The sequence below is a fragment of the Carassius gibelio genome, chromosome B9 (genome assembly GCF_023724105.1).
Source record: "Carassius gibelio isolate Cgi1373 ecotype wild population from Czech Republic chromosome B9, carGib1.2-hapl.c, whole genome shotgun sequence".
NCBI lineage: Eukaryota > Metazoa > Chordata > Actinopteri > Cypriniformes > Cyprinidae > Carassius > Carassius gibelio.
In genome coordinates, this window is record NC_068404.1 from 8,700,269 (window position 1) to 8,716,113 (window position 15,845).

Here is a 15,845-nt window from a genome sequence, read left to right on the forward strand (position 1 = left end):
TTATATGAGCTTCACTCTATGAAAATACTTGACTAAGAATTGAATTCAACCAAGTTCGATATTAGCATGTTGCTAAGCTATTGTTGCAACACTCTAATAAACAACTATACAGAACACACATAATATTGGTTTTGCCAGTAGCATGTTGCTTAGCTAATGCTACAATAATCAAACTTAAAAATACTTAGTACGCAAAAATATTGGTTTATAAAAGCCTCACTCCAGGAAAACACTCACAACAGCTTGACTCACAACTGATTTCAGAGTTTGGTGTTAGCTAATAAACATAAAAATACATAGCACACTGAACGAAAATACGCCCAATGGCTTAAATCAAAATTGATTTCAGTTGAGTTTGGCAGTAACATGTTGCTAAGCTAATGTTACAATACTCAAAATTTATAAAAGCTGTACTCCATGTTAATACTTAAAACAGATTGACTCTCAATTAATTTAATAAAAGTTTGACATTAGCATGTTGCTAAGTTAATGTTGCAAGACTAATAACCATAAAAAATACATAGCAGACAAAACATTGGTTTATACGTCTCAAATACTCTGCAAAATACACATAAGAATCAAGTTTGTTTTATTTATATAGCACATTTAAAAACAGCAAGCAAAGTGCTGAACAAACAAAGACATAGAACACATGGCAACCCACAGATTCACAACATACACTCACAATAAATGGCTCAGGGCCAGCAACCGCAAAGGTTCCCCTCTATGCTTTAACTGTGATCTGGGAACAGAGAGAAGTCTTTGATCAGCAGACCTTAGATTTCGTGTAGCATTTTATGGATAAAGTTGATCAGATAGATAGCTTGGTGCCAGATTATTTATAAATTTAAAAACATAGAGAAGAATTTTGAACTCAATTCTAAGATGCACAGGTAACCAAGGCAACAATTTCAAAATTGGAGTAACGGAGACGTCATGGAATCAGTTCAGATTCAATATGGAAAACCAGTTATCTTTTATTTATCAACATTTGCTACCATAAGGTTAAGGTTAGGGGTTAGTATTGGTTTAAGCAATATATTCAGCACTGTTATTGCCATGACTATTGAAATATTGAAAAGGTTTCAGAAATATCATGAAAAAGCACCACTAGATTTCAACATATATATTATTCATAAGAAGGTGTGGCCTCATGCACTGACAGTCATCTACAGTCAAGCATAAGTCAAGAATATAAATTTGCATTCATATATGTTTATATATATATATATATTTAAAAAAAAAAATCAACTTGCCACATCCTTGAACTGCAAGAATCGCACCTGCTGCAACTCTGCATCACCAGTAGGCTGTCATAAATAAACTTCTGGCATCTGTCTGCTGTCAAGAAGTTCTGAAACAAGCTGTTTTTATCACGGTTCAGTTTTAACACATTTTTTCCCCCAATGAAAAGGAAGTCTTTATTAGTATGAACTTCTTTTGTATTTATCAATTTATTTTTGTCAAGGCATAAAAAGATCAAGAGACATATCATTGCTTTTTACCTAAAATGCAAAGTCATGAAGCATGGCACAAACATTGTTTGGTTGCAAGACACTGCTGTGTCCATCAAACGGATTGAAGGCAAAGCTCAGCAATCATAAGAAATCATATCATAGAAGGGAAGAAATGGGAGACTTCATCAATAAGCTTCTCATAAAGTCAGCACAGCTCTTCCTGGAAGCCGTAATCCCCCACACGTGCAGGGAAAACACAATCACATTGTGACTTCTCACGTGATTTCTCGAGTGGGATAAACACTGCCATTTCATGTGACATCGAGTTTCCTTCCGTTCTGCTGTTTGCACAACCAAAAACCAACAACACACTAATTAAATTAGATATCAGCTTCAGAGATGCAACAGGAAACGGTGAAGAGGGAGAGAAAGCAAGATGACCTCATCATTGGCTCTGACCTCAAGAGGGTTTGAGGTCTCTGGTTGACTCGGCTCAATACAGGACTGCCGTGACATCTGTTAGTCAGATCTGACTGAAGTCTTCCTGTCAGGGTCATATAAATAAATACGGTTCCTTTTGCTCATAGTTCTCCCAGGAGTGAGTCTTAATGAGCTGCTCTGTTTTATTCTAATTCATAATAACCAGCACATACTCATCTTAATTACCTACAGCACAGCACCTCCAGCTAAACAGCCACCTCAGTCCCTATGGACCATCCTGCAGTCTTGTGCCTGCGATTACAGATTCATCAGAGACAATTAGAAGACTCCCCAAATGCTAGAAAGACACTTTAGCCACTAAAGTTCACACCTCTGACACATCTTTTAAAGCGGGATCGATCAAAAATTATTGGGTTTTTGCATTTCATGTTTTTAAAAGCATTTCAGTTGGGAACTGGTAAAACACCTACTCTGAATTGAATATCTGTGATGAAATTTGTCAAAGTACATGGCTTTAGTCAAAGTTCATTGCTAATTTTTAATGGTCATCAAACAGGATGGACTGGGTTGATAAGATGGATCAACTTATTTCCTTCTTTCAAAAAAAGAAAGAAAGAAAGAAAGAAGTGATAATACCTACAATTCTGAGCCTGTCCTCCAACAAAAAACGACCATATAAGTCGTTTGTGCAAGCATTTATTACGACCTATATTTACGTCTTAAAGTTAAGCGCCCTCTAGCGGGCTTAAAAATAATGACAGTATTGTGTTGCGTCTGTCGTCATGAAATGATGTATAACGTCATTACCAATCGAAACACACGTTTATTTAAATGCAATGTGTGGGCGTTTTACACCGATCTCACAGTATTTCCTACATATTTTACTACTGTAGGTGGCTTATTCGTTCGAATGACCACACCTAACCCCACCCCTAAACCTAACCCTCACAGAAATCATGCTAAATTATGATTTATTGAGCATATACATTTTCGTGCACATCTGTTCCCTGGGATCGAACTCATGATAGCATGATTACATATCAAGGTATAACGCAATAATCTACTGAGCTACACGAAACGCAAACCAGATGGCAAATAAAAGAGTACAAAACATTAATATGAAAACGACCTTTTGCCGATTGGGGCACAATTGTAGTATACACTCTGATGGGTCGTATTTCAGGGATTTGGAGAAACAACCTATACAAGCGTATTGGTTGTAGGACAGGTTGACAACTCTACAGTGATGTTTCCCTTACAAGACTGCATTGCTTATAAATAACGTTAACATTGTAATTCACAACCTGAATGAACTGTATGGTATTTAAGAGTGCAGATTTCTAGATTTCAGAGGTTTTGTACATGTCCTCTAACAGAATGTAGCCTGCAGGAAGGATTAGTTCTGTAAAACAGATCTCTGGCAGAGCATGTGGCCATCCTCCACTCAGGAGAAGAAGAGAGACTTGGGAAGACAGAAGGAAGAAAGGCTTGTCTTAACTGCCATGTTCTAGAGGCAGTCCTGAGGGAGCTCAGGGAGTCTGTCTGGGCCTGTGTGGACACAGCTTGTAATAGAAATACTGAGCCAATCCGACATACAGATCTGCGGCAGAGGAAGTGAGATGGACAGTAAAGGATAGATGGGGAAAGAAAGATTCCTTTCGTATGTGTGTATAGAGAGTGAATATCTGAGACTAAATCCCCTCACCTAGAGAGAGTGTAACACAAGACTTCGGCTCTAGCAGTGGATGAGGCACGTAAGTGCACAGAGAGAGACGGTCCCCTCCTTTAACATCAAATACAGCAGAAAGAATCAGGAGGTCACAAATTGAATTAGACCGGAAGAAAGGGCCAGGCCTGGACCTGCAGGAAACAGCACTCCAGAGATACACAATTACTGCTTGTTTGCTTTAATGTGTGTGGGGCAAGACGTGTGTGCCTCTGTGTGTTGTATTGATGTGTTCTGTTGCAGTGTTACATCATGGCCAGCCAATCACAGCTCATACATGTGACTTCCTTCAGTTTAGAAAACAATAAAGGAGTGCTGCTGAAGTATATGAATATTTATCAAATTGGCACGACAGCAGTTCAGATTTCTTCAAATGCCCTGCTAACATTTTCACTGGCTCAAACATAAATTTGTTATTATGAAATTAAAAATTATATTTGCATTTATAAATGTAATATGTCTCACTATAAATGCATGCAAATTTCCTGAAAAATAACGATTGACTATCACAAGTCAGTTTTGATAACATTCCAAATGTCATTTATTGTGAGTGTATGTTGTGAATCTGTGGGTTGCCATGTGTTCTATGTCTTTGTTTGTTCAGCACTTTGCTTGCTGTTTTTAAATGTGCTATATAAATAAAACTTGATTCTTATGTGTATTTTGCAGAGTATTTGAGACGTATAAACCAATGTTTTGTCTGCTATGTATTTTTTATGGTTATTAGTCTTGCAACATTAACTTAGCAACATGCTAATGTCAAACTTTTATTAAATTAATTGAGAGTCAATCTGTTTTAAGTATTAACATGGAGTACAGCTTTTATCAATTTTGAGTATTGTAACATTAGCTTAGCAACATGTTACTGCCAAACTCAACTGAAATCAATTTTGATTTAAGCCATTGTGCGTATTTTCGTTCAGTGTGCTATGTATTTTTATGTTTATTAGCTAACACCAAACTCTGAAATCAGTTGTGAGTCAAGCTGTTGTGAGTGTTTTCCTGGAGTGAGGCTTTTATAAACCAATATTTTTGCGTACTAAGTATTTTTAAGTTTGATTATTGTAGCATTAGCTTAGCAACAAAAAATAAATAAATAAAAACACGCCAGCTTACTCTTCCATAAACCCAAATGTAAGGTTAGAGTGTGCTTAAGGCAGCAGTTCTGAAACAGGAAGCCTCAAAGGGAGCTGCAAAATTGCTTAAAATCATTAAAGAAGACAAAACCAGCTTGTAAAAAAGCTAAAATAGCTATAAATCTACAAGTAAACTGACATCTTTTTCTTTTTTAAAAGGGTGGTTGACTGCTTTTGTTCTAGGCTTAAAAATGCATTATATTACACACAAATTACCTTTATTCTACACTGCTCTGTCCCTTCTCCTATGAACACTCTGATGATTTATGAAGCCCCTCCCTCAGAAATACGCAATAGGCTCATATTGGTTAGCTGGCCCAGTGTGTAGTGATTGGCTAAACTGCCTGGTGCAGTCCTGAAACATCACGCCTCTCACCTTAGTGGCATATGCTCTGGTTGTATTGTAAACAATGACATTATCAATATCGCTTATCAATCTGAGGCCAAAGAGACCCAGAGAATATTAGTGAAGAGGGCCGAGCAGAACTTGTGCAAGCACAGCTCTTACAGGACATTTCAGAACGGTATGTTCAGAATGGTAGCATTTTTGTAACAGTAAAAAGTATTGGCCAGCAGGTATTGCACATTTTTAACACTTCCTGTAACTATGTGAAAAATATCTGTCTCTCTATACACAGAGTGTACAGCTGGAATACAGTTCATTGACGAGTTGACAAGAGAGAGAGATACAGAACAGAGCGTGTGCAGAGCAGGGGATGTGAGGAACAGAATTAGGAACCACTGCTTTAGAACATTGATTTTTAAACTTGTGAATCCATTAGAATTGTTAGAAGACAGAATCATGATTCGTATATGAATAGATTTTTTCATACACCCGTAGATTTGAGGGCACGGCAACAACTCTTCCTCTTCTCTAAAGTAGCACAAACCCCCTTAGCTGCTTGTTTCCGGGGGTAGGGTTTATGTACATTTCAGTGTTTGTGATGTCACCAATCTGGGAAGTAACTCGTTGTATGCAGGCATTAAACTGCCATAACTTTAAAAAGACAGTATCTTCGTCTGCATTGAACTTTCTTCGTTGTAACTTTGCAGATATTGTTTATGCTCAAACAGCAATATTACACACTAACTAACTTCAGTGAAATCACAATCAACCACCCCTTTAATTTATTCTCTTAAATCTATCATTATGATTTTAGAACCAGGCTTCTTGTTGTCTTGTAAAACCTAGATATGGAATTTTAAAATTGTGATTTCTAGACCTGGAAAAGTCATGGAAGCTAATAAAATCTTAAGAAGTCATTTCTATAGTGAACATAAATTGCTAACTGTGAATAAAAACTATTATTCTTAACTTCTCAATATCACAAATGATACAAAGCTGAAAAACACAAGTTCATTATTCTTTAAGGGAATGATTTTGGAATTTAATTAATTGTCTATAATGATTTTATTTCATTATTTAAACACTTTCAATCCTATATAATATTATAATTATATTTGTGTAAATAAAGTTTGACCACCAGCAGCTTTGTCATTACACAAGAAGTACCAAAATCACAGTCTAGATTCAGGCCTTTGATTATTGTCTCAGACAATGAGGGGCCTTGGAGTCAAAAAGGTTGAGAACCACTGGTTTAATATCTCCGCAGTCCACACACATTTGAACTTGTTTCCTCATTGAGCTCCTCATTATGAAACAAGAACGAATGCCTTCGCTTTATGACCATTCGCTCCAACAGAGAAAGACACTTCCCACATCCAACTTCATTTATCTTCCATTTCATATCTGTCTCGTCTCTAAATGGGAATTCACATTGGTAAATACGCCCATGTGTGCACAGAGCTGACAGTAATTGCTTGTGGTTTTACAAGTGTTCCAGACATTGGAAAACAATGATCACACGAGTGCCCTACAGGCCACGAGCGCATCTCTGGCCCGTGCAACGGCACTAGAATAGGGTCGTGATCCTTGGCTTTGTCCTCTGGCTTTCCGCTGAGCCTCTGTGCCATGTCAAAAAGGCCCCAGGGCTGAGGACGATAAGCCAACTCCAGGGACACGGAGTGGCATATGAGCCTCTAAGCCAAAGAAGCCTCGTCCGCAAACCCTCCTTTCACCATCTGCCCTTCCAGGAAAGGTTAAAGAGGACTCGAGCAGGAAGCATTGATTTCAACGATTTGGAGACCGTTCTAGTTGGAAAGGATTAAGGAGGTACCTGCTGCTCTGGCAGTGGCAGGGCTAAATGAAAGGTCTGGTTACTGTTGTTTATGGCCATGTGCTAGGCTTCCGTGCCTAGATGCAGGTGGACGATCCCTGCAGCAAGATTATTCTCTACCTGAGGAGAGTAAACAGTCACACTTGCCAGTTTCTTTCTCTACTTCGGGTTCATCTAGTGTGGGTGGGCGAGTTGGTGTATGGGTAGGTGAGGTTAAGAAACATTTCCATAATAGTAATAATGCTTGAATGTGCCTGTACAGTGGAGTGGAGATTTCTCATGTGGATTGAGGATGAATTGCTCATGTTTGGAATAGTTCATCCAAAAGAGAAAATTGTTTTTCTCATCCTCATTTCCTTCCAGAGCTTTTGTTCTTCTGTGAAACATAAAAAGAGACATTCTGAAGACGTGGTTCCATGTATTTGCAATGAAAAAGGACCCGAATCATGATTCATCAGTATGTTTCATCACGTTTTCATAAAATTGATCTCGCATCTAGCAGGAAAAAGGCTATAACCACACGAATGCAAAACTCACATGCTCTGGGTAATCTTATTCATGTGTAAAGATTCAACTTTATATGTAGATAAATGTTACCTGTTTTATACTAAGCAATACCAAGTTTCCAGAATTTCCTTTAAGACTTTATTTTTTGTTATTTATTTTTTTTGTCAAGTCAATAATTATGTTTCTTATTTTTAATCAGTTATGAAGTGTTTTATTGTCGTTGTCGTTAACATTATATCAGTTAATGAAATATATGTTTTAATTTAAATAAATGGTAAAAAGAAAATTGCTACTGTTTACATACACAAGAAAATACAATTTTACTACCTTTCTGCTTCAGTATTTCACATTTAATTTCAGGTGTTACTTGCCACTTCTTTGCTATTATTTGTGAATTTACTACAGCAATTTCTAAGTGAAAACGGCTTCAAAGTAAATCTACAGTAACTGCTTTTTTTCAGTGACTTTTAATATCCCACTATAATAAATAGAGTCAACTGTAAGTAGTTTGATTGTCCTGAAATGTAAACAACTCTGACACAATCAAAACCATACTATGTTCATTTCATCTTCACAACCAGCCTCACAAAGCAAAATTGCAATTTGAAGTGGGACTATATAATTGTGGTAGGTGAAGGGATAGTGTTCAGAAAACCAGCTTGAAAACAATCACAATTTCACCATTCCATTCAGTGCTGCAAGCACCACAGCAATGACACACTTCACCTTCAAGATCTCTTCATGTTTCTATGATGGATCTCTACAAGATGCGAACCCGCCCTCTGTATGTTAATCACCACTGATATTCAGCACCAAAAGTGCCTGTTCCCGGATGAGAACACGGGGCAGCACGGTGGAAATCGCTGTCTTTCCATCTCATTAATTTTCCTTGCAAACAGAGATCCGGCAGGTCCATGGCTCTTTAGTCCCATACATATTTAATGCCCAGGGGAAGAGGAGGCAGAGGGCCGGATTCTGCTCCCTCTGCAGTCACCATGGCTTAGACAGTGAATAAAGTGCCCTTACAAAGTCTCACTGTCGTGCTGTCAAGAGGGCAGCATCTCGCCAAAAATGTCATTATCTCCCCACTTGTGTGCAACAATGTGCAGGCCACAAAGGTGAGGAGGCGAGCAAACACACAGGGAGAGGGAGAAGATGAGGCAAAGATGTTTTTAAAAAGAGAAAAAATAGAGACAAAGAGAGACATGATTGTTTTCCCCTGAAATATAATTTCACTTCATGAAGCACAGGGGTCATTAAACTGACGTTCCACAATTTCAACACACAAAGAGCAGTGCTTGTGCAAAGGTCACACGAACATAAGAACAGATTTGCAATTTAGATTGTGTTAAAAGGATGCCAACTCCCCCAAATTCAGATTTTTATTTCATTACGACTAGGTGATACTTCCAACACTTTCTAGTCTGCATTTCACTCACTGATTAGATGATGAAAAGGAGGAGGACAAAAAAGAAAAGACTTGTGCTTCACATGCAACTACAGTGCCAAAACTACGTACTACATATATTAGCCAGGCAAGTATGCTCTATCAAATATAATACTCAGCCAAAACAAATATGTAATTGTATACTGTTTCTAACGAGAAAAGGAATGTGAAAAAAAAAATCTGACTATTATTTCATATGCCAGGCTTTATAAGGTAATGAATTCAAGTCTCTTCTAGGGGCTAAACCCAGACTGACCCATGGACAAAAAACCTGGTCATGTTCAAGGGAAGACACCTGGGCCCCCTTCACATCCACTAGCAGCTGTCAGTCAACATCTGTCAATCAGAGTCATTCTATCTGGCAAAAAAGCCCTGTGAGAACAAGCATCTCTCCACTAAGTGCTCCTGGGAAGAGGCAGTCTAGGTAGCCAGATGTTTGACTAAAGGCATAAGATCTGATTCACACTGCAGTGTATCTGGTCAAGAACATGGATGGTTGACACATAAAGTGACCAGTCACAGATTGTTTTGTTCATACCTCCAGTTTAAGGTCAGAATTATTGAAAATAGATTGCACTCTAATAATAGACTGTAAACCTGTATAGACTCAGTTATCAGGATTTCTGTCTAAGAACATAATGAAAACAAAGTATAACATGAACTACTTGTGCATAGTTGCCTTGTAAACACAACTTTTTGCATGTGGACAGAAAAAAAAGGATGTTGTTTAAAGCTGGCCAATCAGATTAGAGTTTGCCAGTTTTGTGTGCAGTATGCATCAGATGGTCAGTATAGGGACTGGGGGCGGCCCATGCAGCCTGAGGCTGAAACTAGGGAAGAGGTAACAAAACAAATCTTTCTCTTCGTTTTCATGTATTTCCTTAACTCCCTCTCATGCATGTATACGCACACATTTAGACAGATGGAGGATTATGAATTTATTTCTTCCAGAAAGTTGCTTTTCTGCCTTAGGTTGTCTACAGGCTTTTGGATTTTGGAATGGGAAATGGAAAAGTAATTTTAGGAAGTGTCTAAACAATCTATGGATTAATGTGGATTATGCATTGGATTTGTGTACCATCTGAAGTGTACATAGTTGATGTATGGCAGGATATGTACAGAGCATAATCCATATTAATGTGTCAGTTTTTATTAGTAAATTAAACCTTTAAATCAAAAATAAAAATAAAACATGCAAAACAATATAAGTATTTATTAAAGGAAAGAATTAATACCCAACATTTTAAATTTGCTGAAAATGTACTCACTTTTGGCTTCAAGTTAAAAATTCCTTAATTGTGAAATTATTTATTACAAACAAGCAGCTTTTCACTTTACAATATGTTGATTGGACTGGATTTGTTTGGATTACTTGTGGATTATCATGATGTTCTTATCAGCTGTTTGGACTCTGATTCGGACGGCAACCATTCAATGCAGAGGATCCACTGGTGAGCAAGTATGTAATGCCAAATTTCTCCAAATCTGTTATGAAGAAGAAGCAAACTCATCTACATCTTGGATGGCCTGAGAATGAGTAATGTTTCATGAAATATAAATTTTTCAGTGTGTATAAAACACTTAGCTAAGACTAAATGTACAATATCACACAGCAAATTGTATTAATCTGAATAATACTGTTTCTTTAATCCTAAACTATTAATTCTGAGTATGGGTCACCACTTGGCTGTATGTCACTTCACTTTTTAAAAAATACATTGCTATAACATAAAATGTTATAGAGCTTTGCAACACCTAGATGTGAATACAGCTTTAATGAAATATTAAGACTGTTGATGGGGAGAAAATGAGCAAAAATACGGATTGTTTTTGTTTTCATTTTCAGTGTGTCTTATTCCGGAAATACTACTACCAGTATGTATTTTGTGCTTGTTTCAGCACCATGGACAGGTACCAAATCACTCTCATATGTAAACCTGAAGATAAACAAATGCATATAGGGAGCAAGAGAGACAGAGAGAAAACAAACAAACAAACAAACAAACAAAAAAAACTAAAGAGATAGAGGCAACAATCTGCTGCACACCCACTGAAACCCTGTAGTGGGTAATGTACGTTACAAAGTGTCCTGCTGTCCATTTGGCAGGACATTTTGCCCTTGTTTTCTCATCCCACATCACAGGAAATATGAACTCAAAAATGTTATTGTTTGGGAATGGCATGTTTCATATGCTGTTCTGTGCTGTGGCAGCTGCAGCTGCTCAGTAGTCGAATGCTCTGTTAAGGTACAGACTAAAAGCAACAGTCCTATTTCATGCATGTGCAACAGCAACATGATTCATCACCATGACTGAAGAGGAATAGAGAAAAAAACCTGAACAATGACTGGAACAGAATAGCCTTCCGGGGATTACGCAGAAAAATCACTGCTGCGCTATTAACGTTATTGAAATTCCATAAAGCACTGCGCCACCTCTCTCTCGCTCTCTCTCACACACAATCTTTGTGTTTTCCTATCTCCTCCTAGATCGCAGGACACCTAGGACCATAAATCTCAGACTGTTTCAAATGAGAGGACATGCCCTCAGCTTCATCCTTCCACACTGAGGTAATTGCCATCTTTGAGAGGAGTCCCTGTGGATAAAAACATCTTAAACAAACCTAAGATGGTTTGCTGCTTTAAGCAGGTCTTTTTGCCTTGCTAGCTGAAAGGTGCCGAAAACCAACCCCCAATTCTACTCTGAGTTAGCAGAGAACAGCACACAAAAAACTTTACACTGCAAGGTACCAAAAAGAACCACTACACTACCATGGACATTTACCATGTTATTATTTTAAGTACCATTGTATTTACATGACACTTCACAGCAAATGAATAAGGCTATCATTATATATAGTGATGTCACTATATATAAGATACCATGAAACTACCATTTGATACTGTACCAACGTATTCCCACATTTGCCTGTTTCAGCTAGTGCTGTCACTTGAGCACACTCACAATAACAAGCAATATAGTATACCAAAATGATTATATATATATATCTAATAAAATATCTAATAAAAAGTAATTAAACAAATAACATTTGACTTTTTAAAATTGCATATTTATAAAAATGCTGAAACATCTAGCTAAACTGGGATCTTTGAGTTTAGTTGAGATTTTTTCTTCGAGCTGCATTTTTGTGTAGCTTGCCCATCAATTCTCATTTGTGTCATGAATAGGTAGGCTTTAGTGGATTTGCATAATATTTAGGAATCTTCTGAACACACCCCACGGTAAAGACATATTGCTGGACGTTCAAATAAGCTCCTTTCCATTTACCCCCAACTTGTGCATTGAAGGTGCCCAAAAAAATCCACCTCCAGTTAATCCACAAGTGCGCGCGCACAGTGTATCCGCGCACGTTCTCGCGCGCAGATGACAAAACAGCGGACCATACACATGTAAGAGCTTTTTTTCATATGCTTAACGTGAAAGAAATGTGACAGCATACCTGACGAGCTTCTGTTAGAAGCCGTCAACAAACAAACCAACACCATAGGAAAGGCAGCGTACGCCTACCGTGCACTCTTCCATACACGTCCGCATCGAATATACATCCGTTTCATATTTCTGAACCAAAAGCTCAAACTCTTGGTATTTCTCCTGAGCTCGTCGGTCGTAGCGTTGGTAAGCCTGGACGCACTGGCTGCATCCCGACGCATCAGCCATGTCCAGACTACATGTCAAATTGTCCGGACTCGTAAACCCGTGAAACAAATCCAAAAGCGAGTAGGAGTTACAAAAAGAAAGATAGAAATCGCTCAGGTTCCACTCGGAGAGGCCCGAGCACACGGCTTCCGCCTCGTCAAAAGTCAAGCAGTTTTTGGAGAAGCTATCAGGATGACAAGTTTCAAGTCTCCACAGAGGTTTGGTAGAATTGCCTATAAAAATAAGACTCTGCTCTCTCTGATGGCTGGATGAAAGTATATGGTCCGTGTGCTCCAGCCGTTTGTCTCGCGTCCTCGTCAGTTTCGCCTCGGCGCAGAACCACAGATGATCAGAGAGCAAAACGGTGATAAACAAAAGAGAGGCTAAGGACAGTCGCCATCTCTGGGCCCTTTCCGAATCGGTAAATAATGGCTTTTCGTCCTCTCGGGGTGCGAAGCAGATTTTTAAGCCTTCATCTTGCTGCCGACACGTCCAAGCACCCCTGGTCATATTTCAGGAAAGAGCAGCACTGGCCGACTCCACCGTGACGGCTCTTCTGCCACAAAATGCATTGATTTTAAATGTTTTCTTCCCGTTCAACAGCGCTCCCGGCAGCTGTATCCGACTCTCTGGGCTAGATGAAGCCACGCGCGGTCATATCTCCGTTATTGGCATGGCTCGCCGGAGAAAAAGCGCTTTCTGTGTGACAACATGCCTCCTCTGTTCCCGTATCTCCTCAAGGGAAGGCGAGACGCTGAACGAGCTGCTCTTTCCCTATCTGGGCGGACTGCCTTCGATCTTCTCTGCTGTTCATCATCATCATCTTGGGTCCTGTGTTAAGTTGCCGCCATGTTCGTCTTGAAACACTTTTTGGGGAGCTGGGTCATTTGCGTCATCTCCATCCTAGCGCAGTAACACAGATCTACAGACTACAGGAGATGGATATCCGCGTGCGCGCGCGCACACGCACTCACACACTCACTGGACGTGTCAATATGAGAGATCACCCATAATAAATGCACATTTCCCAGTACGTGTTTAGAATTCAAAGCCGTTCACCCCCTTGTCCTTCCTCTTGTCCAGATTCATAGTCCACTCATCTTCAGCATCCAGTCACGTTTCAGTCAAAAGCAATCCGTTTTACAAGCGCCGAGCAGAATAAAAGACGCAGTGTGGACGTTTAAAGACGCGATGGCGTTAAATAACTGCGTTTTGGCGGTGCGTAATGTCCTTTAAATGCGCAAAGACGGGAGGAAAAGGACACCACAATATGTTGCGTAAACGAGATGAAACGACATTTGCATGTGTCGTTCATCCAGTTCAGGCTGAAGTTTATTAGTATGCAGCGTGTAACTGTGTGTAAGGAGCCGGGCACAGGAGAGACAACTGGGCGTCAAAGCAGCACGTTGGAAAGCAAGCGCGGAAACGTGAGGAGAGAGTATATGTGTATGAGAGAGAGGGAGAGAAAGAGAGACTGAGAGAGAGACAGATACTGTATATTTGTCCTTTAACAGTCCAACATTGTGCGGCATGGCCCTGTTTGATCCTGCATTTGAAAGCAAACAAAGTGTGCACACAGTGCACAATCCCCACGCGCTTGGATTCCGCATTTCTGCCTGTATTTGGGATCTGAACGTGAGGAAAGAGCAGAAGCTGTCATGTAAATAAGTACTTTTCCCCATTTACACACTTTAACTCACCAAAACACTGTTAGATTCTATTGCTTGCCTTGGAGTAGCCTACCAAGTATATAGTCCTTTCCTTAAAAATTGCACCCCATAGACAAAACTTCCTGATACCAAAATAAAATGTTTATTTGATTGCAATTATATTATTAATATAGTTAACAAATATAGTAGAATATTAACTCATATTATTATTTAACATAAATTAATATTTATAAAGCTCAAACTAGAGTTCAAACTATGGAGCATGCCCCCTTTATAACTTAATGCCCCAATATTCTAAATCAGTGTGTAATAAATAAAGTGATACATGATAAGCATTAATGTTTTGTCAGCATTCTATAAAAGGATGATTCTAAAATGTTCCAGAAGTGTACTGTTTCTATGGTTACCATAAGGTTATCATTATCACTTTATTATAGATTTACATATCACAGAAATGTCAAGTGTTTTTATTTTTGTTTTACTTGTATGGGCATCATTTGTCATTTGGATAACTGCGCTAAGGACAGCACAAGATTATACCTGAAAACAGATTTCATCTCTAAAATATTTTATTAAATGTAGAGCATAAATTAATGAAAAATAAAATGTCAGATGGAGTTTTATATATATATATATATATATATATATATATATATATATATATATATATATATATATATATATATATATATATATATATATATGTAAATATAACAGAGCTATGATGTTAAAATACCCCAAAGCCTGAGGCAAAAGCCCCCGGGGCTACAGACTTTAGCCTGGAGACACCATGTTTTGCCTTTCTATCAGTAAAAATTAGGCTGTGAGGAAACTGACATACTCTAGATTCAATTGAAGGTCCTATATACATCACATTTTTCTAACCAGATGCTTTCCAGACTTTTCTGTTTCTTAGAAAGACATTTTTAGACTTGCATTAGCTTAACAATTAACCGCAATATGCAAATATAATATACTCTCTCTTTTTCTCTGCATCTTGAAAATATCTGTTATTATATAATATGTACGTTAATTTCTTATGAGTTACAATCTGCAACATTTTAATTATTAGATATTCTCATGGATCACATCAGTTTCACACTGCATAAAGACAAACATGTGTTGACCAAAGTGCTGTGGTGGTTTTGTTGCCATTTAGTTTTTTATAAAAAAAAAAAAAAAAAAAAAAAAGCCCCTGGAAGCCTTTAGCTCCATTACACTCTGTGAACCTAAATGCAGTTAGGGAAAACACAAAAAGATTTGTTTGGATGTTGTTGCACTTGCTATTGTCATCACAGCTCTCATAATGGCTAGATTATATTACTGATGAACCCTTCCCGGGTTAAAGATTTTAGAGGAAGTGCTTATCACTCATTAGAGAAAATCAGATGGCAGAGCAAGAGGAAATCAAAGATTCACATGGAAATAAAGAGGATTAACAGTGCCAAGACTGATCATCTGCTGCCGATCTGAACAGAACTCAACCTCTCCCATCGCAATATTTCATGAAAAGGCCCAGCCTACAGGAAAACATAGACATTTCCTTGAAGGAACATTTCTGCTGTAAATATATTTTAATTATACATCACAAAAAAAACAAAAAAAACAAGTTAGTGTTCCCTTGTTTT

At 38.2% G+C, this 15,845-nt stretch overlaps 1 protein-coding gene across 1 annotated transcript in view; it reads right to left on the reverse strand.

Moving 5' to 3' along the window:
• The window catches only part of LOC127964306 (NALCN channel auxiliary factor 1), a 123,122-nt gene extending 109,211 nt beyond the window's left edge, over positions 1–13,911 (reverse strand). The window contains exon 1 of the mRNA XM_052564439.1: positions 12,419–13,911. Coding sequence (XP_052420399.1) covers positions 12,419–13,057 — 639 coding nt within the window. The 5' untranslated portion in view covers positions 13,058–13,911. The remainder of the gene's footprint in view (positions 1–12,418) is intronic.
• Between the last annotated feature and the right edge of the window lie 1,934 nt (positions 13,912–15,845).